This window comes from Lithobates pipiens, unplaced genomic scaffold (genome assembly GCF_037356315.1).
Source record: "Lithobates pipiens isolate NorthernLeopardFrog02 unplaced genomic scaffold, aLitPip1_a1.2 Scaffold_16, whole genome shotgun sequence".
In the NCBI taxonomy this organism is placed as follows: Eukaryota; Metazoa; Chordata; class Amphibia; order Anura; family Ranidae; genus Lithobates; species Lithobates pipiens.
This window is the reverse complement of record NW_027507748.1, coordinates 457366392-457391537: the sequence shown is the minus strand read 5'-3', so window position 1 is coordinate 457391537 and position 25146 is coordinate 457366392. Positions and strand designations below refer to the sequence as shown.

At 41.1% G+C, this 25146-nt stretch overlaps 1 protein-coding gene across 2 annotated transcripts in view; it reads right to left on the bottom strand.

Annotated features, from left to right (window-relative positions):
• Positions 1-25146, bottom strand: part of TUBGCP3 (tubulin gamma complex component 3) — a 151973-nt gene that overhangs the window by 22529 nt on the left and 104298 nt on the right. For both annotated transcript variants that reach the window (XM_077482881.1, XM_077482882.1), the window contains exons 16-17: positions 20707-20775; positions 6824-6959 (exon numbers count right to left, since the gene is read on the bottom strand). In XM_077482881.1, the coding sequence (XP_077339007.1) occupies positions 6824-6959; positions 20707-20775 (205 nt within the window). The remainder of the gene's footprint in view (positions 1-6823; positions 6960-20706; positions 20776-25146) is intronic.

Here is a 25146-nt window from a genome sequence, read left to right as displayed (position 1 = left end):
ACTTAAAGGTCAATTAAATGAAGTGCCTCCTAGGCATATGCACAGTTACAACAATGGTTTTGTCTAAATGTAATCTTAATTCACGTTCCATCAGGCTTTCTCCCTCAGGACTGTGAACTAAGGTAAGTATTACTCTCAGTCCCCCGCAGACAAAAGAAGCATTATCAACTGCATATGCTTGGGAAAGGGAGGGGTACCCACCTTCAATTTTTTTTTCAATCATAAAGTTTCTTTATTGAATACTAAAATGTCAATAAAACAATTACAAAATACAAACTGTGCATCTTACGTTTGCTATACAGTCAGGTATATTAAGAGTTTCAGCATATGGGTAATGTATCAGAAAGCATTACAGAACAGAAAATAAAGTGTTCAAGTCTCAATGTATTTTGCAGCCTCATCTATTTTCAAGTCATCCATAAGGCCTAAGATACATACACTATCTCACAAAAGTGAGTACACCCTTTAAATTTTTGTAAATATTTTATTATACCTTTTCATGTGACAACATCGAAGAAATTACACTTTGCTACAATGTAAAGTAGTAAGTGTACAGTTTGTACAACAGTGTCAATTTGCCGTACCCTCAAAATAACTAAACACACAGCCATTAATGTCTAAACCGCTGGCAACAAGCGTAAACCCCTAAGTGAAAATGTCCAAATTGAGCACAAAGTGTCAATATTGTGTGTGGCCACCATTATTTTCCAGCACTGCCTTAACCCTCATGGGCAGGAAGTTCACCAAAGCTTCACAGGTTGCCACTGGAGTCCTCTTCACGGAGCTGGTGGATGTTAGAGACCTTGCGCTCCTCCAAACCTTCTGTTTGAGGATGCTCCACAGATGCTCAATAAGGTTCAGGTCTGGAGACAAGCTTAGGGCTTAGATGGCACCTACCCACATTTTTTTGGGCTTATACAGTATGTTGCCACCGGACATAATAAAATTGCATGTGCTGTTACAAGGTGTATTGCTGCTTCAACACTGAGAAGGGTTTAAAGCCCAACTACAGGCATTTAAATAAAATAAAAAAATCAACCCTTGCATTGGGTCCACCCCTCCCCCGCTTCCTGCTGGTGTGCAGAATAAGGTAAGCACTTCACCTTACTCCGGCACCACTTGAGATAATAAGCACTTAACCCTTGCAGTGGGATGGGATGGGATGGGGGGGATTCCCTGCAGGAGTATTACTTTTGTTGCTATGCCTGAAGTTGGGCTTCAATACTACCAATTTGAATACTTGTAGTATGTATTGTATGTAATGTCCCAGACTTTATGCATGAGAGTATATGTGGAAAACAATTTATTGAGCTTACAAAATCTTTAGGCATCAAGTCCAAACTTGTGTAGGTTAAGTGGTAGCATCAACCCCATCGGCTTCTGCCTGGCTGGATTGCTTAAGACCTACAAATAAGTTGTAGCTTGGCTGCAAGGTAGTAGAGTCAAGGGTTTTGGAGAGCAACTCCTACTACTTGGTAAGTTGTAGCTGCTCTGGTTTGATTTTAGGCTGCCATCACTAACACCCCAATTATGATATTTTTGGAGAATGTATAGCTTTCAAGGCAGACATATTTTACGAGATGTGCTCTCCTAATGAAAGATAGAGAGGGAGCTTACTCCAGATTTTAACCCGGAACCTAATTACCCAGCAAAAATGGCAGATGTGGCAATATTTAGTAATATCTGGGGTAATTTGAATGCCTAGGTAAGTGTGTTTGTGAGTGGTATTGCGAAAGAGGGGGTAATTGGTTGAGAGCATTCACCATCCAGAATGTAATGCAGATTTGGACCAATATATTAAACCAGAGTGGCTGTCAAAGGATTCCATTGCTTCCATCACCCTCTTGAAGGGAGGAAATGGTATCACCCAACAGAAGCAAGGTAGCATCCGCATATACCGGCATGATATTTTCATGCATATCACCATTGTGAAAAACAACATTATTTACAAAGTTTGTCCCAAAACCAAATTTCTTGAGCACTGGCCAGAGGTACAGATATTCCATGCTGTCATACAGTGGCGGAATTATCAGGGTCGCAACAGTCGCAGTTGCGACTGGGCCCTGGAATTCCATCACTGTGGGGGGGCCCCGGCGTGGTTGCTATTCACAGGGCTGTGAGTGAAGAGCGTGTCTCATGTAAACAGCAGCACAGAGACACCGGCACTCGGGAGTGAAGTTTCATTTTCCCTTGTCCTCTCGCAAAACACACAGCTGATCCTGCTCCCCCTTCGGCCCCCCCTCCCCTCCTCTCCTCTCCTGTGTTCTCCGCGGGCATTCAGGTGTGAAGCTAACAAGCTCACATTTCCCGCGGAGAACACAGGAGAGGAGAGGAGGGGAGGGGGGGCCGAAGGGGGAGCAGGATCAGCTGTGTGTTTTGCGAGAGGACAAGGGAAAATGAAACTTCACTCCCGAGTGCCGGTGTCTCTGTGCTGCTGTTTACATGAGACACGCTCTTCACTCACAGCCGTGCTGACTCCTCTCCAGTGTGTGCAGAGACTCAGGAAGATCCCGCCGCCCATCAACATCATAGAGCTGCTGATCGCTGCCTCCCCCCAGGTGCGGGGGGGGTACAGAGATCTGCTGGGGGCCAAGGTGCACGGCGGAGTCCAGCAAGGTACAGAGAAACCTCTTTAAGGGGGGTGACTGTCTAGGGACCCTAAAGTAAGGGGGGCTCTCTGGGGACCCTAAATTAAGGGGGGGTATCTGGGGATCCTGATGTCCAGTACCACCGCCACCCCTCCTCCAGTACCACCACCACCACCGTGCTACCCACCTTCAGTACCACCGCCACCCCTCCTCTAGTACCACCACCACCACCGTGCTACCCACCTTCAGTACCACCGCCACCCCTCCTCCAGTACCACCACCACTGTGCCACCCACCTTCAGTACCACCGCCACCCACCTCCAGGACCACCGCCACCCCCTCTCCAGTACCACCACCATGCCACCCCCTCTCCAGTACCACCACCATGCCACCCACCTCCAGTACCACCGCCACCCCTCTCCAGGACCACCATGCCTCTCCAGTACCACCACCCACCCTCTAGTACCACCACCGCCACCCACCTCCAGTACCACCGCCACCCCTCTCCAGGACCACCATGCCTCTCCAGTACCACCACTCACCCTCTAGTACCACCACCGCCACCCACCTCCAGTACCACCGCCACCCCTCTCCAGGACCACCATGCCGCTCCAGTACCATCGCCACCCTCCTCCAGTACCACCACCACCCACCTCCAGTACCACCGCCACCCACCTCCAGTACTACCATCCCCCTCCAGTACCACCGCCACCCCTCTCCAGGACCGCCACCCCTCTCCAGTACCACCACCCCCCCTTCAGTACCACCACTGCCACCAACCTCCAGTACCACCACCACCCACCTTCAGTACCACCACCACCCCTCTCCAGGACCACCATCCCCCTCCAGGACCACTATCCCCCTCCAGTACCACCACCGCCACCAACCTCCAGTACCACCGCCACCCCTCTCCAGGACCACCATCCCCCTCCAGTACCACCACCACCCCTCTCCGGGACCACTATCCCCCTCCAGTACCACCAACGCCACCCACCTCCAGTACCACCACCCCTCTCCAGGACCACCATCCCCTCCAGTACCACCACCGCCACCCACCTCCAGTACCACCACCAGCCCCCCTCCAGTACCACCATCCCCCCTCCAGTACCACCACCGCCACCCACCTCCAGTACCACCACCCCTCTCCAGGACCACCACTGCACTGGTGACACAGGTTCCACTGGGGACACAGGTTGCACAGAAATGTTTTACTTTGTTGTACAGTGGAAAAAAATATAGTATCAAAATCATGCTTTTCGGGGGGGGGCCCTTCCTAATTTCTTGCACCGGGGCCCTGAGGTTTCTAGTTACGCCTCTGCTGTCATATATCTTGGCGGCACTGAGAGGCAGCAAGGCCCTAGTTGCCAGGTTATCAGATGGTGTTTGCATATTCAAAATCTACAGGGTGGATCAATGTAGATTTTTGAGGCATGAATTCTGCCTAATCTGGGTGGATCACTGACATTATGACCTTGCTAGGTCTACTACCTGGAACGCTTCTCAAAATCTTGATATTACATGGCAGATGAGAAATAGGCCAATATAAGTGAGGGTCCACAGACTCTTTACCTGGTTTCAAATTAGCACTTTATTGGCTTGTCAAGGATGGTGATATTTCTATGGAGAACGTTACTAAATACCTCTTAAAGATCTGACAATATTTGGGAAGGAACGAGGTACAGATTGGAGTTCCTCAAGTGTAAAGGGGGAGGCTAGAAAGTCTTCAGGATTTTGAAAAAAAAGTTAACTATGGGAGTGGTGAGATTGTACGGGTCTAGTAATTTTGAAAGGTGTATAGTTCAGAATTAAAATATACCAAGTCCTGCAAAATAGCATCTTGTGTATTAAAGGATAAGTTCACCTTTCATAACATGTTACATGTGACACCCATGACACATGTAACATGTTATGAATGCACCAGCCCCCACGTCCGCTCCTGATCCCCACTGTGACAACAGACCGTGGATCTTCTCCCTGTGTCTGCTGCCATCATTTTAAAAAAACGGGGCCACTTTGAGCTCCGCCCACCTGGCCGCATCACTCATTCACAGTCCTCTTTGAAAGGAAAACTACACGGTTCAGCAGTCTTTGCAACTGTCAGCTTGAAGTTTTCAATGAACTACTACAGCACTATAATCCAGGGAATATCAGAATGCCTCCTTGGATGATCAGAAAGAAACAAATTTCCCCTGCTGTAGCAAATTGGATCATGCTTTGCTGGGGTTTTTAGCCTTCCTCTGGATCAACTGTAGGTATAAAATGGTGTATATGGGATTGTACGGTTGTGTTTTATGTTTATTGGTTAAACTAGATGGACTTATGTCTTTTTTCAACCTAACTATACAACAACTGGCACTATAGAGGGTCTTTATTAAAGCAAATCAGTAAGCAACCTAATAACCCCCTCACCCTCTGTAATTCTTTTACATAATCAAATATATATAGTAGAATCCCCCAATGTATTATGTAATACACCACAGAGATGTTATTGGCTACCCAGTCAGAAGGGGAAGACTTGTATCAATTCCATTTATATGTATCAGAATAATGTGATTGATCAAATATATGAAAAAAATAAAGATTTTGAGGGGCGTTAATGCTGAAGTCAGTTTGTTGGAATAAAATGTTGCCATTGATGTGGTGTGGAAACCTCCCTAATTCTTTAAAGCAGACTTACATTTTTAATATAGACTAAAAGGAAACTTTACAAAGCACAATTTTGCACTCAAAATGAGCACACACTGACTAACTTTTTAAATGCCTTACTTTCAGATGAGTCTTGTCAATATTCCTATTGCACACCTTCCTGGAAACAGGGCTCATCATTAATGGGTGCTGCAGCAATTACAGGCTGCATACCGGAAACACCAAGTTAATGTACATATTCACCAGCACATCAGGAATCTTCAGTTATCATTCAAAGGTTTTTATTACAGATAGATCACATCACAAAGACAAGTGCAATGTTTTGGAGCCACAGAGGACCCCTTTGTCAGGGATGTGAATAAAGAGGTCCTGCATGGCTCTGAAATGTTGCACTTGTCTTTGTGATGTGATCTATCTGCAATAAAAACCTTTGGACGATAACTGAAGATTGCAGGTGTGCTAGCGAATATGTACACTTACTTTCAGATGACTCTCTCATGCCTATTAACTACTCCGTAGGGGTATAAAAACTGAATGAAATGCTCTGTGGGTATACAGAATCTGAACTGAAATGTTATTCAAATGTTTTGTCAGTCTTCCACCAGTATTTTATGGCTGAGTATTAACCATGAAACAAAGGTTCTAGTGACACAGTGTACAGATTGGTCTGCTCTAGTAAAAGTGGGCCAAAGACCCTGGTTTATAGGTGTGAAATGCTGGTTTGCATAGTAGTTGCCCTCTTATTTGAAGGTCAAAATTATATCTAACGATTTTTATGACTGCTCATTTTAAAACAACAGTGTTTTCCTTTTTTAAATTAGACTGCAGGCAATCTTAAAAAAAAAAAAAAAAATCTAAAACCTTACAGAATGTATTAAAAACAGGTTTATGCTATCAAAAACTGTTCATGGCTATGATTTTCTAATGACACTTAATTAAAGCACTTTGCAGGATTTTGCCTTAATTAAGCACTTGTAGGATTTGCCTGGATAATTCAAAGATTTATTGGATTTGGCTGCACTCAGAATGAAATGAAAAAAAAGAATTGTAATCTCTTTTCAGTATATGCCCACTTCAGTTTCTTGCCATAACCTCCATAAAATGTAATATTACATATGCAATGAGATTTTTAAAAGCCTCTTGCATCCAATTCCATGTATCAATATGTGCTTTTCTTAAACACCAAGTACTACATAATCCACCACATCATGTCTTGCAGATGCCTACTGGTCTTGGAAGCAGTTATAATGTACCTTAACTAAAAGTCTATTTGAGGTTCAATAGATAACAACTTAAAACCCTGGGTAAAATCCTACAAATCTGAATTACAGGAATACAGATCCAAGGGATCTGCTAAATGCTTGGGATCCAAGAACTAAATGCAGACTCCAAGAATTTAGGAAATACCAGTATGGTCTTTGGAACCCTAGCAGCCTCTGCTTTTTAGGGAAAGGCAAGGGACTTTTCTCTGAAATCAATTTACAGTACAAAATCCCTACACGTGAGTAAATAGCAGAAACAAATTTAGTCAAAGTTATATGAAAATATTAAGGTGGACATTTATAAAAATATAACACCAAACAATTCACCTGGCATGCTTTTCAACAATTTTGCATTGCACATATGTCCTTTCCAAATGTCTGTTAGAATGTATTCCATCCTCTTAGCACGCCAAAGAAAGTTGAACACTCTCAGATAATGGCTCATACACTCTCTGGTAAAGACCTAAAAAAACAAAAAAAGGTGTTTGATAATGGACAAACTGATGACTTTGGAATCAATAAGCTGGTATTGTGGAATAATGCTTCAGATCATTTATTCTAATCTATTGGCTTTGTGCGTAGTCTTTGTGGCCAAACTGTGTAAGCAGAACACAAGCTGGGCAAAATTATTTTATTTCTATCGAAACAGTGAGGTAAATATTGTAAAATAATGGTCTACAGCAACACACAGTATTATAGATACTAATGGGTATCATTGTTATTCTAATTTAAAGATAATGAACAGTATCTGATGCTTAAAAAATAATTATAAAAAAGTGTTCTTGACTTAGACAAAGTCTGGAAACAAATCCTGAAGGACCGTCAGACCATGAGAAACAAAATTCTCTGGTCTGTTGAAAAAAAGAGATTGAACTCTTTAGCTTGAATGGCAAGCGTCACGTCTGGAGGAAACCAGGCACTGCTCATCCCTTGGCCAATACCATCCCTACAGTGAAGCATGGTGGAGGCAGCATCATGCTATGGGGATGTTTTTCAGCGGCAGGAACAGTGAGACTAGTCAGGATCAAGGGAAAGGTGAATGCAGCAATGTACAGAGACAACCTTGATGAAAACCTGCTCCAGTGTGCTTTGGATTTCAAACTGGTGAAGGTTCGTCTTCCAACAGGACAACGACCCTAAGCACACAGCCAAGATAACAAAGGAGTGGCTATGGGACAACTCTGTGAATGTCCTTGAGTGGCCCAGCCAGACCAGAGACTTGAACCTAAAAATGGCTATGCACTAATGCTTCCCATCCAACCTGAGAGGTCCTGCAAAAAAGAATGGGGGTAAACTGCCCAAAAATAGGTGTGCCAAACTTGCAGCACCATACTCAAAAGACTTTGTACATGGGATTTTTTTTCATTTTTTATTTTTAATACATTTGCAAAGATTTACACTCCTTTGTTATCTTGGCTGTGTGCTTAGGGTCACTGCCCTGTTGAAAGATGAACCTTCGCCCCCAGCCTGAGGTCCAGAGCGCTGTGGAACAGGTTTTCATCAAGGATATATCTGTACCTTGCTTTTCCATGTACAAACTTCTTTCACATTGTCATTACGGGGTATTGTTCGTAGAATTTTGAGGAAAATAATTAATTTTATCCATTTTGGAATAAGGCTGTAACATAACAAAACGTGGAAAATGTAAAGCGATGTGAATACTTTCCGGATGCACTGTACATAAAAAGAACAATTTGCGAATTTAATAAACCCATATTTTATTCCTAGTAAAAAATAGAAAATATATCAAATGTTTAAACTCAGAAAATTTACCATTTTAAGAAAAAAAAATGGTAGCGTTGAAATTGGTAGCAACAACACATCTCCAAAAAGTTGGAACAGGGCAACAGAAAGCTGGCAAAGTAATGCCGCGTACACACGACCAGACTTTTCAACATCAAAAGTCAGACAGAATGATTCCGGCAGACCATTCGATCGTGTGTGGGCTGCAGCGGACTTTTGATTTGCAAAAGTCTGACAGACTTTAGAAATGGAACATGTTTCAAATTTTTCTGCCAGAACTCCGCCGGACCCAGTTCCTACGGAGAAATCCGCTCGTGTGTGTGCTAGTCCGACGGACAAAAAACGATGCGAGGGCAGCTATTGGCTACTGGCTATGAACTTCCTTATTCTAGTCTGGTCGTACGTCATCACATTCGAATCCATCGGACTTTGGTCTGATTGTGTGTGGCCAAGTCCGTTCATTCGGAAAGTCCGTCAGAACTCTGTCAGAACTCCGTCAGAACTCCGTCGAAAGTCTGTCGGACCTAAGTCCGGTCGTGTGTACGCGGCATAACTGGTAGGAAGGAAGAACATTTTGAAACAAATTTGCTTTACTGGAAACAGGTTAGTAACATGAGTATAAAAGTTATTCCTGCGCCTAATCAGGGAGGGGAATGGTTTTTTGTACCGCTGCACGCACTGGAACAGGGGGTACCTGAACCCCAAGAAATCAAAAAAAGCAAGAGGGTAGTGGTGCGCAGTACTGGCTCAGGAAATATTGTCCTACAAGGTCTATAGATACCACAGATACAGGTATTTAAATGCTAGGTGTGTAGCCACCCAGACTAAAGGGGTGATATGTAGGGAGCTTAATATATATGTTCTATGAGGGAACGTGGGAGACCCTCGCCACTATAACGTAATAGTGTTTAGAATAAATATAAGAAGGATGGAGCAATACGCAGAAAAGAAGTATAGTGATTAAAACCTAATAATTTCTAATGCGATTTTTTGGAGTTTAGCATAAAAACTATCAAGTGAAAAATGCTGAACAGTAAGTAAGTTCGTATTTACGTATCTTACAACATCCCGTAGATAAAATATATATATAAACATGTGATAATCAATAATGCGATTTGTGGCGACTAATCCAATCGTATGAAAAGTGCTAGTGCTAAAATGTGTCACAATGTCTACTACACCATAAATAGTAATATATAAACAAACAATAATTGACTTAAAAACAGTAAAGAAATGGCTGATAGTGACTAGCGAAAAGAAATCGCATGAAGTGCCAGTATTAAAGAATATAAATTAGATACGTGTAGGTGTCTCTCCACCATATAATAAATAATAAATGCGGTGAAGTGGAACCGTCACACTGGGCATCGCTGAGCTACTACCTAAAGAGACTACACAGCGGAATAGGCAGGAGATGGGGACACAGTAACAAGACCTCGTGGGATAAAGACCACCAAAGAATCCTGAGGATACACATGTTACATGCTGTTACCTTACAGCTGTAAGGTAAGGGGACATCCATATCCTGAATACACAGGACCACGCGGGATACTTTCACCACCACCACCACCGATCAGATCGTTATAGTTTATATAGAACCAAACACCAGCACTGTATGCGATTTTTTGCCTTATGCGACTTTGGATATAATCGCTTTTGGTTGTTGCATAAGCTCTGAATGGACACAATTCTAACACATGTTATTGTGCAACTTATATGCTATATAGTTTTTAACCACTGAGCACTATTTATCCTTATCAATCTTAGCGCGCATTGTTTATTTTTATTTCTATTTTTATTTCTATTTTTCCACTGGTAACACAAATATTACTTATGCGTTTTCTATGTTGCGTTCTGTATTCATCTTCTTTGACAATTTTGCATGATCTTATTCCACTTCACCGCATTTATTATTTATTATATGGTGGAGAGACACCTACACGTATCTAATTTATATTCTTTAATACTGGCACTTCATGCGATTTCTTTTCGCTAGTCACTATCAGCTATTTTTTTACTGTTTTTAAGTCAATTATTGTTTGTTTATATATTACTATTTATGGTGTAGTAGACATTGTGACACATTTTAGCACTAGCACTTTTCATACGATTGGATTAGTCGCCACAAATCGCATTATTGATTATCACATGTTTATATATATATTTTATCTACGGGATGTTGTAAGATACGTAAATACGAACTTACTTACTGTTCAGCATTTTTCACTTGATAGTTTTTATGCTAAACTCCAAAAAATCGCATTAGAAATTATTAGGTTTTAATCACTATACTTCTTTTCTGCGTATTGCTCCATCCTTCTTATATTTATTCTAAACACTATTACGTTATAGTGGCGAGGGTCTCCCACGTTCCCTCATAGAACATATATATTAAGCTCCCTACATATCACCCCTTTAGTCTGGGTGGCTACACACCTAGCATTTAAATACCTGTATCTGTGGTATCTATAGACCTTGTAGGACAATATTTCCTGAGGTTAGTAACATAATTGGGTATAAAAAGCACTTTATAGTCTGATTTTTTCAGAAGTAAAGATGGGCAGAGGCTCACCAATCTGAAAAGCTGCATCTAAAAACTGCCCAACAAAGTCAGAATGATGTTCCTGAACTTAAAATTGCAAAGACTTTAAATAGATCTTCATCTACAGTACAAATTATCATCAAAGTGTTCCAAGAATTTCTCTGGTTCAAAGCTCATTTAAATTGTTGCGAAGTGGAAAACTGTTCTGTGGTCGGACGAATTGAAATTTGACATTCTTTTTGGCAACCATGGGCTCTGTGTCCTTTGGACTAAAGAGGAGAGGTACCTTCTAGCTTATCAGCACTTTGCACATCTGGAAAGGCACATTAATGCTCAAAGATATATCCAGGTTTTAGAGAAGCATATGCGTCCATCCAGACAATGTCTTTTTCAGGGAAGGCCTTCCATATTTCAGCAGGACAATGCTAAACCACATACTGCATCTATGACAACAGCACGACTTCATAGTAGAAAAGTCCAGGTGTTTAAAGCGGAGTTCCAACAATATACAGGCTTTTGTTTTTTTAACATGCATATCTTAGCATCATAATATACATGGCACTCATGATTCTTATAAATTGCGCCGCTACATTTAATATCTTAGATCAAAAATGACCTTATATTTTTTTATATGTGTTGGCAGCATGCACCGCCCTTTCTCGCGCACTATGCAAAGCTCACATCGCATAAACCTTCTCAGGTTATCATCACGACGGGCATCATCGACGTCATCGTAATCTTGCGATGATGAGCAGCGGCATTCCACACTGAATCCTGGGAAACATGACACAAAGCTCCCAGGAGACAGTGCGCTGCCGGATATGATGGAGAAGATATCAGCAGGCTGGAGAAGGTGGAAGAGACATGGAAAAGCTTACAATCTAGGTAAGCGGACAGAAAAAAATAAAAAATAAATGTCCATTACTAAAAATCTGGCCAGTAATATTTGGATTGAGAAAAAGTTTATAAAGTGGGTGGAACTCCGCTTTAACTGTTCTGCCTGCAGTCCAGATCTTTCACCAACTGGAAATATGTATTTGGGTCAAGCTTTAGGAAGGAACTCCTGAAGTCCTGCATCTCTCCATATACTCTTCAATTCTCACAAGTAAAACTAATATGTAGCAACAATGAAAGCACTGTATCCAGCTCCAATACTCCTCCATTGCAAAAGAAGCCCATCTCTAAAGGTTTTAAAATGCACCTTAGCCTTGTCTTTAGGTGTAGATATATGTATTAATATATTTGTGCACACTGTTGTACTAGCATTTGCAAGCCAGCATGTGAAAATGTATATATTTTTCTTAAATGGGCATGCAAATTACCTCACACTTCACTACAAACATTTTCAAGCATTTTAAAGAGATGCCATTTGCTTCTTGAGTAAAGTAACATAATAGCTTCATTAAGTAAAATACCGATTTTAGGTGATAAAACTCTTTTGAACAATAAACCAGCTATTTTCTAATCAAACCTAATGAATCCTTCATCATATTTTATTTTAAATTGTATAAATATGATAGTACTTAAATACATTCCACAGTGCCTTGCAAATTATTTCAAATTAGTTGATAGTCTATGAATAATGGAACACAATGAATGAACTATTTTATTAAGGACATGCTTAAATCTCAAAGAGAACAAGTGAATTATTAAATATATAAGATGAGGTTTAAATAAAAAGCCACTTATCTGCATATAACACATTAAAAGAAACTGACACTGTAACCGAAATATTCACTGCCATGCCTTAAAGGCTAGCTTCACCTTTTCCAGAAAATAGCCTAGGTAGTCAAGGGGCCTTGGTAATATTTAGAAATTGTGACGTTTTGTAAAATGTTTATTAATTTTGTTACACAAGCCTGGCTGAAACTCAGAGTTTGCAATCCCTATAAGCGTTTTTGCTGTTTTGGTTTTCACGCCTGTGCTATGAGTGAGTGTAATGTTTTTTACATTCTAGCAACAAGGCAGGATGTAGGGATTGCGAACTAGGAGTTTTTCAGCCAGGCTTCTGGGGTGGGGGTATCCCACGTGGTTTACAGGTATGATAATAAAATGAATGAACATTTTACAAGGGTGCAAAGTTTTTTAATACCTACTGCTGGGGCCCCTTGACTGCATGGGATATTTTCTGGAAAAAGGTGAACTTAGCCTTTATTCAGATTCTCCACATATCCCCTACAAAAAAATTTTTTTTGTAATTATTGTTACATAGTTAGTAAGGTTGAATAAAGACACCAGTCCATCCAGTTCAACCTGAGTGAGTGTCCACAATTGTCCCTATCCCTGTACATTGCACACTCACATTGGTCCCTACCCTCAAGGAGCCCACAAGCCAACGTCCCCATTCATATACTAGGGCCAATTTTGTACAGAAGCCAATTAACCTACCTGCATGTCTTTGGCGTGTGGGAGGAAACCGGAGTACCCGGAGGAAACCCACGCAGGCACAGGGAGAACATGCAAACTCCATGCAGGTAGTGTCGTGGTTGGGATTCGAACCAGTGACCCTATTAACTGCAAGGTGAGAGTGCTAACCACTACACCACTGTGCTACCCTTGTATTGTAAAATCCTACTCTTGGACTTCATTATTTGGGTTATTTCTGAGGCAAGAGGATTATACTGATACCAACAGATTGGACACTAGCAACAAATCATCCATATATATAACCTCTCAAACTCCCATCAAGCTCCAGTTATGTGGGAAAAAAGTAGACCATGAAGACAGAGGGCTAGGACCGGTGTCTAATAATGAACTCCGAGAAAAAGATTCTACGTTAAGTACAAAATTACACTTTTTGAACAACCAATAGAACCAGGCTGAGGCTCCATGGAATCACAGGTGGAAGTACAGGGACATTCATCAGTGCGATTGATGCCCTATAGTAAGGCTTTAGCCAAGGAATAAGTGGTAAGCAATATTTGAAAAGCCAAGATCTGACTTTTGTTAGTAATCAAAGCCAAATGTAAATCCAGACCAGACAAGGCAGCCCCGGGCATTCCATGGATTACCTACTGGGATGGAAATAACTTGCTTCACACCATGTGAATTATAATTGTGCCTTTCAGGTGCAATTGTAGACCTTTGAGAAGAGCATTTCCTAGCTTTTAGGAGTGCAGGAATAAAAAAAAAAAATCAGATTGGCCCCTATATTTTAGGACCTGGGCTTCAATTGCCATGCCAGATAAAACAACTGTGAACAGGGTGGTAAATTGGTTCTTGGGACAGAAAATTAGGATGATTTCGGAAAGCCTGCAGACTATGATGAGGTTTGAATATCACACCTGCCTAAATGTGAAGTTCTGACCAAGCTGGATGATCCCGCAGTCAAGAGGTCCAGCAGTAAAGGAATAACAATCACTCTGAATTCCACTATGTTGACTGAGAGATGAGATTACTGGTGGACCAAGTCTTCTACAATGAAAAGGCATCCAGGACTCCTCTCCAGCCTTTCAGGCAGGCGATTGCCGTGAGAATCCTTCAGAATGACAGAAGGTTTTCCCAACTCTAAGGATGGATTTGTGGGGCCACCAGACCAGGTCTTGGGAGTCAGGTTCATAGAACTGAACAGAAACTGGGATTTTCCTATGCAGCCAGAATGTTGAGCTGCAATGGTCTGAAGTGGAATTAGGCAAACAGAACCTTGATAAAGGAGGCACTCATCAAACCCAGACCCTGCTCTTGAATTCTTGACTCCAAACCTTGAATTGGAGAGTTAGGAGTTATATTGCAGAAGAAAAACCTTGGACTGAGCTGTATTTAGGAGAACTAGATACACCAAGCTATGGAGTATGCTTCAGCACTGGTCACTGGTTTTTGAAGGTTCAGGACCTAACCAAACCTCGGTGGAGTCTAAACAATTTGATGGACACTGTCAGACAAGAACTGTGCAGCCAGTGTCAGCCAGGTTTTTTTCAAAATGGAGATGTCCTGTGAACAAAGCACAGCAAGCACAGGAGCTAAGGAAGAGTGCCATTCAAGGGGAACGAGCTTCATCCAGTCAGTCTTCACCTCTTCCCATCAGTTTACTCCCTAAGGAGTCTTTACAATCAGGGTTCCACCAACAGGTGGTACAGCAGACCTGGATCTGTAAAGAGCTCTTCGGCTGACTCACAGAGTACAATAACTTATCTTGAAGAGTGCCTACAGCAGAGTCCAGCGCACTAGAGTCACATTACAAGCTGTCCCCACATCTTTGCATGGCAGAATCCAGGTAGGACCTCCATAGCTTTGCCAAGCATCTACCAGAATTCAGAAAACTGCATAAATCAGCTCTCTGTCTTTGCAGTAATAAAGGATCTTGACTACAGAACAAGAAGATATTGGCATATAGAGACAAAAAAGTAAAAAAAAAAAAATTGTAATACATATGCACAAAAACTATAAAAAAATAAATATTATAAACTCCCTAGCATCATTGTTTAAACTTCTAACCTTACTAGATACCTACTGTATTTATGGGCTTCATCTTATATAAGAGATAGTGCAGAGCAAGATTTTACAAGGCATCGGGAAAGCTTCCATCAAACTTTAACCACTTTCAGACCGGACCAATTTGCTGGTCAAAGACCAGACCACTTTATGCGATTCGGCACTGCGTCGCTTTAACTGACAATTGCGCGGTCGTGCGACGTGGCTCCCAAACAAAATTGACGTCCTTTTTTTCCCACAAATAGAGCTTTCTTTTGGTGGTATTTGATCACCCCTGCGGTTTTTATTTTTTGCGCTATAAACAAAAATAGAGCGACAATTTTGAAAAAAACGCATTATTTTTTACTTTTTGCTATAATAAATATCCCCCAAAAATATATAAAAAAAAACATTTTTTTCCCTCAGTTTAGGCCGATACGTATTCTTCTACATATTTTTGGTAAAAAAAATCGCAATAAGCGATTATTGATTGGTTTGCGCAAAAGTTATAGCGTTTACAAAATAGGGATAGTTTTATAGCATTTTTATTAATAATTTTTTATTATTTTTTTTTTTACTAGTAATGGCGGCGATCAGCGATTTTTATTGTGACTGCGACATTGTGGGGGACCCATCGGACATTTTTGACACATTTTTGGGACCATTGTCATTTATACAGTAATCACTGCTATATAAATGCAGTGATTCCTGTGTAAATGACACTGGCAGTGAAGGGGTTAACCAGTGGGTGGCAGTGTATGGGGTTAAGTGTTCCTAGGGGTGTGTTACTAACTGTGGGGGGGTTGGGCTTTCATTTAGTGAATACTGATCTCTGCTCCAATCACATGGAGCAGAGATCAGTGTCACTAGTTGCTAGGCAGAATGAAGAAATGCTGTTTACAACGGCATTTCTTCATTTGGCTGCTCCGTGAGACGATCGCGGGGATGCCCGCGGCGATCGAGTCCGCGGGTCCCGCGACCGGACTCACGGGGGTCCCGACCAGCGTGGGCAGGGCTGGCAAATTTAAAGGGACGTACGTGTACGCCCATTTACCTGCCTGCGCCATTCTGTCTACGTACATCGTCGCGCGCTGGTCGGCAAGTGGTTAAGCAGTTTTCATACAGCATTTAAAACAACCTTCTACTTGATATTTTAAAACATAGATCCATGCCCAGATTATGATCAAAGTATTTACACTTTTTTAGGAAGCAGTAAATGAGAAAAACAAGCCCTAACTGACCTTTGTAGTGGTCAAGACTGTGGAGTAACTCACCCTTTAAGCTTAACTGTGGGCTAAGCAAATATTGTCTAAATACAACCGTCACGTGTAACCTTAAGCCTCGTACACACAATCCAATTATTTTTGGCAGGTGATTGTCTGTTGACAGACTGTTGTCCTAAAATCCGACCGTTAGTATGCTCCTTCAGACAATTGTCAAACTTTTGGCCAAATGTTGGATGGCAGCTTAGTAAATTTTCGGTGGACAACGGTCTGTTGTCAGATTTTCGGATCGTCTGTACACAAGTCCGTCACACAAAAGTTGAAAGTACAAACGTGCATGCTCGGAATAAGTGCTCACCAAACACAAAATTAGCAGAATGTGCCCAAAGGGTGTCGCTCAAGAGCTGAAATTGCTCGTAGTACATCACTACGTTCGTGTTTGTTGGCCAACAATTGTGTACCGTTAGTATGGAAGACAAGTTCCTAGCACACACCCTTTGGACAAAAGACTGATGCTCTTTTGGCCAACAATCCGATTTGTGTGTACCAGGCTTTTTTCTTCTGTCTCTTTGCAGGAGCTTATGTAATAAAGATCAGTCGCTATCTTGTCTCTTTCCCCGCCTGTAGTTTTTTTTTAAGGCAATATGCGGGGTCTGCTGGCCTCTTTAAACACCTTTGCTCAGGCTATGTACAACACAGCGATGATGTCACTGCTATTTTTACAAAGTAATATCTGAGTTTGCAAAGGCATTTGATGTACACAAAGTAGATATATCTACTTTGCGGTTATGAACCACATGGCGACCAACCACCGTCATCGTTTGACAGTGGCAGAACGACTCACCTGTGCATATCACCGTAGCTGTACGGTGGCCGCTTTCGGGGTATAGGAGGCGCAAACCCGCCAAATCATTGAGGAGCCGATGTACGTGCCCGGTGGCCGAAATATCAGCCGGGCATCTGCGATAGCTGACAGGGGATGTGTGTGTGTGTGTAAACACACTTCAGGTTCTGTCAGGGAAGAGGAGAAAGATCATGTGTTCCTAGTATATAGGAACACCGGTCTCCTCCCCCAGTCAGTCCCATCTCCCCACAGTTAGAATGCACAGTGAGGGAACACATTTAACCCCTTGATCGCCTCCTAGATTTAACCCCTTCCCTGCCAGTGACATTTATACAGTAATCGCTGGCTATTTATATAGCACAGTATAAATGTGAATGGTTTAAAAAAAAAAAAAAAAGTGTCATAATTATCTGATCTGTCTGCTGCCATTACTAGTAAGAAATTAAAAAAAATAATTAAAATGCCATAAACCAATAACCTATTTTGTAGAGGATATAACTTTTGCACAAACCAATCAATATACACTTATTGCGATTGTTTTACCAAAAATATGCAGAAGAATACATATGGGCCTAAACTGAAGGGAATTTTTTTTTTTTTTTTTTAAATTGGGATATTATAGCAAAAAGTAAAACATATTGTGTTTTTTTCAAAATTGTCAAAATTGTTTGGGTACAATGGTGCACGAGAGCGCACGTGTAGAGTCCCCCTGTAGACTCCCCTGGTGCCACTCGCACACCATGCCTGAAAACACATCCAACAATCAGGCTTCCAGAAGCACAAGTTATCCTCAACCTATTTACCTCTCTATTCAATACTTGGCCATCCAGCTTTCCAAGGAATGCCATTAACATTATTGCATAATTTTTGTATGAATTTGTGCTGTGCACGATATTGATGCAGGGTACTAAATATATTGAGACAGATTTGCTTTTTTTTTGGATAATGTTTTTTGTTTTTTCAAAGAAGTACAAAATATAATCCAAGGATCAAGAAAAGAGAGGGGAGGAAAAAAATAATATATGTATGAAAAACACAAAATGTACAAAGTAGATTCATTTTATATATTTTAATATAAAGTGCCTTGCAAAAGTATACACCCCCATGGCATTTTTCATGTTTTGTTGCCTCACAACCTGAAATTAACATGGATTGTTTGAGGTTTTGCATCATTTCATTTACAGAACATGCCCACAACGTTGAAGATTTTTTTTAAATTATTGTGAAGCAAACAACAAATAGGACAAAATAACAGAAAAAGTAATTGTGCATAACTATTCACCCCCTACAGTCAATACTTTGTAGAGCCACCTTTTGCGGCTATCGAAGCTCCAAGTCGCTTTGGATAAGTCTCTATGTGCTTGCCACATCTTACCACTGGGATTTTTAACCAATCCTTCTTGCTAAACTGCTCCAGCTCCTTCAAGTTGGATGGTTTGCGCTTGCAAACGGCAATCTAAGTCTGACCACATATTTTCTATTGGATTGAGGTCTGGGCTTTGACTAGGCCATTCCAACACATTTACATGTTTCCCCTTAAACCACTCAAGTGTTGCTTTAGCAGTGTATTTGGAGTCATTGTCCTACTGGAAGGTGAACCTCCGTCCTAGCCTCAAATCACACACAGAGTGGTACATGTTTTGCTCAAGAATATCCCTGTATTTAGCACCATCTTTCCCTCAACTCTGACCAGTTTCCCAGTGCCGACTGCTGAAAAACATCCCCACAGGATGATGCTGCAACCACCATGTTTAATTGTGGGCATGGTGTTCTTTGAGTGATGTGATGTGTTGGGTTTGCGCCAAACATAGTGTTTTCTTTGATGGCCAAAAAGTTAAATTTTAGTCTCATCAGACCAGAGCACCTTCCTCCATACATTTTGGGAGTCTTACACTTGCCTTTTTGCAAACTCAAAAACGTGCCATTTTGTTTTTTGCTGAAAGTAATGGCTTTCTTCTGTTCCTAGGGATCATCAAAGATTTGGATATTTTTTTTTATAACCTAACCCTGACTTGTACTTCTCAACAACATTGTCCCTTACTTGTTTGGAGAGTTCCTTGGTCTTCATGGCAGCATTTGGTTAGTGTTGCCTCTTGCTTAGGTGTTGCAGCCTCTGGGGCCTTTCAAAAAGGTGTGTATATGTAATGACAGATCATGTGACACTTAGATTGCACACAGGTGGACATCATTTCACTAATTATGTGACTTCTGAAGGTAATTGGTTGCACCAGCGCTTTTTCATAACAAGGGGGTGAATACATAGGCACATGCCAATTATCAGTATTTTATTTCTGAAAAATAGTTTTATGCAAATATTTTCCCATTTTACTTCACCAACTTAGACTATTGTGTTCTGTACGGATACGTCACATATAATTCAGATTAAAAAAAACATTGAACTAAAGGCTGTAATGTAACAAAATAGGTAAAAAGCCAAGGGGGTGAATACTTTTGCAAGGCACTGCAAACCTAGCCTAACTTGACAGCACTTTGCACAAGGAGGAAATGAACCAAATACAGATGTAACTATGTTGTATTTTACAGGTATTTGTTTCTCTGGCTCCAATATTCTGCCATTTTAACCCATGACAGTTTCATAACTAAATAGCCTTTAGCACAAACTTGGTAAAACTCAATAATATATCCTTTTTGGCTATAAATTTACTCAATAATGAAAACACTCTTTACATCAGGCTTTTTCAACTAGGGTGCCCAGGCACCCTGAGATGCCTTCAGGTCTCTTCAGAGGTGCCTTGGCAAAATGCCTAAAAATTGCCCAAAACTGTATACAAGCCAGGGGTTGATCAAGTCTGCCTTTAGTTGCACAAAGCCAAAAGGTTTTCATTGTGCACCATTACAACCTCCCACCTCCCAGCTTCCTAACAACCAATGATGTCATTGGTTGATAAGGATGACGTCAGGCCCCTGCACAGCATCCTTGTTTGTCCCTTCTCTATCATTCTCCATCAGCACTGGGGTCACATTAGCTGAGTGAGGAAGAAAAACTGAAAGAGAAGAATATTAGTCAGTATCAGCATGCAAAGGTAAGTTTTCTTCGGAAGAATAAATCACCTCTAATGTTGGGATCCCATGTGTGGATGTTGCTGCAATATGTAAAACTATTAGATTTTTTTTTTTTACCTTTTAGAATGGGGTGCCTTGAGACTGTGTATAATTTTAAAGGGTGCCTTGACTGAAAAAAGATTGAGAGGCACTGCTTTACATGGCAGGACCCTTATATAAAGGCAGCTTTATGAGCAGTATGATTTTTGATACACACACTTGTGTTTTTGTGAATTCTCTAAAGACCTTGGGGTACAATTAATGGCACATTATAACAAGAAGCCAGTTACAGTTATCTAAAACTGATCCTCCACAAGCTAGAGAGGTGTGCTGCTTTGACTCTAGGATAGATAAACGGCGATAAATAGAACAGATATTAACTTACAGTGGCTATAGGTCCATCCACATGGTAATCTAGACTAAATACATCCCATCCAGTGTCTCCAGGAGAAACCTAAACAGCAACAGAGATAAAAAGGTTAAAAACAAAACGCTCTCTGTAATTCCTTTTTTAGAACAAAAACAAACATGTCAAAAGGCACAGAGGTCACTTTATGTACCCTTTCTGAAATATTTGTGTGCTTTTTAAGTCAAATTGTCTACAGATGAATAAAATGAAAGAATAAGGTTAAAATTGTTTCACCATCACTGAACCGCTATTTTCCTGCAGATTCTCTCTGGAAATCCTTTCTATAGAAAAATAATAGCTCAAGAACAGAAAATGATAGAAATAGGAACACAATTTGCTAACATTTCATTTTGCATTCGTTTGCTGAATGAATCTGGGATTTTAGAAAACATTTTAGCAGAGTCATTCCTTTTTGGATGAAATAGAAACCAATATTTGTTTTACCATGTTAATTTTGAACAGATTTTTGAATGGAAGGATCTGTCTATCCATTTTGCCCTGTTATAAAAGAGTGGGCAGAAAGCCCTGAGCAGAGACCAGTGCGACATATCCACTCTACTAAACTTGAAGCAGAACATTAGTGAATATGGATATTCAATCAATTACAATATCAACACATAACATTTTTTTTTGAAAATGAGAATAGAATTATCTGTATTAATGTGTGACAAGCAAAACCAAGAAAACACAACAACAATAGTATGTCTTTTGTATTCTACTCCCAATAAATTGCACCAGGTGTTACTAGGTACCTAACAATTCTGTAGCTGAAATTGTGGCCAAATTGCAAAAATAAAGAATTTTGTTTTTAGGGGCATAGCATTCAATGAATCTGCTTTCTTATTAGCAATGTTACTTGGCTGTATTCTAAAAACAAATTTAAAAAAATAGCTAATGTAGGAATGAAAACTTCAATGCTACATTTAAGTCCAGGCATAAAAAAAAAAATGTATTAGGGTCCTTTCACACGGGGCAGATCAGTTCTGATCCGCCCCGTGGATATCCGTTTGCTCAGCGGGGATCACTCCGCTGATCCCCGCTGAGCAGGGAGATGACAGGTCCGTCTCTGCACACTGCGCAGGGACAGACCTGTCACAGCTCCGCTCTCCCCTATGGGAGATCGGATGACTACGGACCGCAGTGTCCGTCGTCACCCGATCCGATGACGGATGGAAAAATAGCTTTTTCCTCCGTCACACTTTTTCGGATCGGAGCTGGTCGGATGTCAGCGGACATGTCACCGCTGACATCCAACGCTCCATAGAGCTCTATGGAGCATCTGTTCAGGTCTGCCTGAAAAACTGACAGGCGGGCCTGAACGGATCGTCAGTGTGAAAGGGGCCTTATACACAGGCTGCTTTAAAATAAATTGTTTTTTTAGGGTTTACGTGTTTAAACAAGTTTGGATGTTTTGTTACCACATTGTATCATTCTTATTTTACACAAAGGGGCATAGTTAATAAATGGCCAGTACATATAAAAAGGGATGTGTTACATTTGGAACTTTGCCATCATTTTTTTACATAGGCGTTTTTGGCTTTCTGTAATCCTTTGCATGTTCAGCACCTCCTTGCAATCCCCCCCAAGTATGAAATACATGGGGTGTACTGACTCAGACAACTCAAGCGCAGAGATCCCATCTACAGCCACGTCCCTGCAAGGCAACTGGAAGTAACATTCATGCACCACCTGAAGTGACAATCTGAGTATTTTGAACTATCAGATCAGGGGAGGAATAACCAATACCTTATGTCCGCCGTGATGGGGTATCTCTGGCATCTCCATCATATGAACGTGATTTTATCTTGCCTGTTTGTGAGTATATTACCATTGGGCTATGTTTTTTAATAAATTTTATTTAACCTCCCTGGCGTTATGATTATTTCAGATTTTAGGTGCTGAAAGCGGTATCATTATTTTGCATGGAAATTTGGCATTTTATATTGTAGTCCTGTAATTCTTAAGGCCCATACACACAATGAGACTTTTTGACAACAAACATGCAAATTAGCTGTTTTGGAGCAACATCCGACCGTGTGTACGCTCCATCGCAACTTTATTTCCGGATCAATGGAAAAAAAGATCACCAACAACAACTTGAAAACTGCCTCAAATCAATAGAGGACTGGATGACCACCAACTCCCTCCAGCTGAACCAATCAAAGACAGAGCTTCTTATCTTACACCCAAATCATAAGCCCGCAACCAAAACCTCCTGGTCTCCACCAACCGTCTTTGGGCAGACTATCTCCCCAAAGACCAAAGCGAAGAGTCTCGGGGTTATTTTAGACGCACAAATGTCAATGGATGCGCAAATAGGAGCAGTAGTCAGTCGATCTCACCATCTGCTGCGCATGCTTCGCAGACTCATCCCTTTTATCCCAAAGAATGACAAAGCAGTGGTAGTTGGAACAATCATTAATTCACGACTGGACTACGCAAACTCGCTTTACATAGGATTACCACAATATCAACTTGCGCGATTACAACTGATCCAAAACACGGCGGCAAGGCTGATAACAGGAAAAAAACCCTGGGAATCCATTTCTCCTTCACTGAGGAGCTTACATTGGCTAACCGTAAAAAATCGGATCACGTTCAAGACCCTTTGCCTCACCCACAAATGCGTGCATAGAGAAGCTCCGCAATACCTAATGGAGAAAATAAATCATTACACACCAAACCGCAGTCTTCGATCAGCCAACAAAAACCTCCTCCTCGTGCCCAAAGCCCGGTATAAATCCAAGGGGGATCGGAGATTCGCTGTCCAAGGGCCTCGGCTATGGAATGCTCTACCAATAAACATCCGCCTGGAAGAAAATCACCTGGCTTTTAGGAAAAAACTCAAGACCTTCCTCTTTTAGCAGATGATCAAAGCTCGCCACAGCGCCTAGAGGCGATTCAGTTCGCATTGTGCGCTATATAAGTATTTCATTCATTCATTCATCGGACAAACTTTTTTGGTTTTCATCTGACTTTTGTTGGCTGTGCGAACGGTCAAACTTTCTGATCGCGTGTACAGAAAACCATAGGACTTTTGTACAAAGTACAAACAGGCATGCTCAGAACCAATGAAAAAGATCAGCCAACAATACAGAAGTTGACCAAAGGTGGCGGTAAAGAGCAGACAAACCACGTGATTGGTGAAAGTTGGCTGAAAAAGTCCTGCTGTGTGTATGCAATACAAGTTCAGGGCCGACACCCTTTGTACAAAAATCCAAGGGAAAGTTTGTACAAAGTCCTATCGTGTGTATGAGGCTTTAAGAATACCTCACTTAAATCTGTCCAAACCAGAGTCTAGCAGACATCCCGGGTATGATAAAGTTTGAAAAATTAAATCATAAATTATAATATAATAAATAACTATAAATAATTATACCAAATAATAATATAACAATAATAAAAAATATTTAATAATGTAATCAAATCAAAAACACTGAAATTTTCTCAGTTGCAGAATTGTCACTGTCATTACTTTTCAGTATTTGATGACGGATCTCCCCACAAATCGCTATCGCTCAATTCTGCGTGTGATTCCAATTTATTATCGCTGTTTTCTAGCTGGTCTAAAACCATTTTTGATGTAAAGGGACAGTTTTGGTTTCTATGGACAATCTCCAGTTTCCAGGCATAAAGAACAGTTTTCATAATATAAAACTGCATGCATGATACTGGACAGACCACTAGGGACAAAGGGGATGTAAAAAATAATTACATACAGCAATGTAATCTGTAAGATTACATTATACTGTATGTAATGTGTGTGTTTCACTTTTTGAATTTGGCGCCGTTCTCAGTCCCCGTGCGTCGCAACGCTCACAGGGAACGGAGCTCGGCTTCGTGATAGATCGAGCGGAGAGCGGCTCGCTCATACAGTGGGGGGACATCACTAGATCCAGGGGATCTGGCTCGGGGTTACTGCTAATGGTGCAAAATTTTCACCCCCAGCCAGACTTGGGATTACCGCCAGGGGGGTTAATGATATCACACTATTTGGAGTCTTATTTCTCCTATATTACCCACTGGGGAACGTGCACTAACGGAACTCATCTGAACACTATGGTGGTTAACTGCTTGATTGCCAAAACACGAGAGTGTGAGTCAAATCTTTCTGATGAGTTTACATCCAGAAAGGGGAGTGGAGACACGTTTTGGTCACATGGTGGGGTGTTGGATGAAGTTATCAACTGTTGACCCAAAGATTTGACCCTATCAAGTGTGATTTATGGACTTTAACCATTTCATGACTAAGCCTATTTTTGGAATTTGGTGTTTACAAGTTAAAATCCATATTTTTTGCAAGAAAATTACTTGGAACCCCCAAACATTATATATATATATTTTTTTTTTTTTTAGCAGAGACTCTAGAGAATAAAACAGCGATTGTTGCAATATTTTATGTCACACAGTATTTGC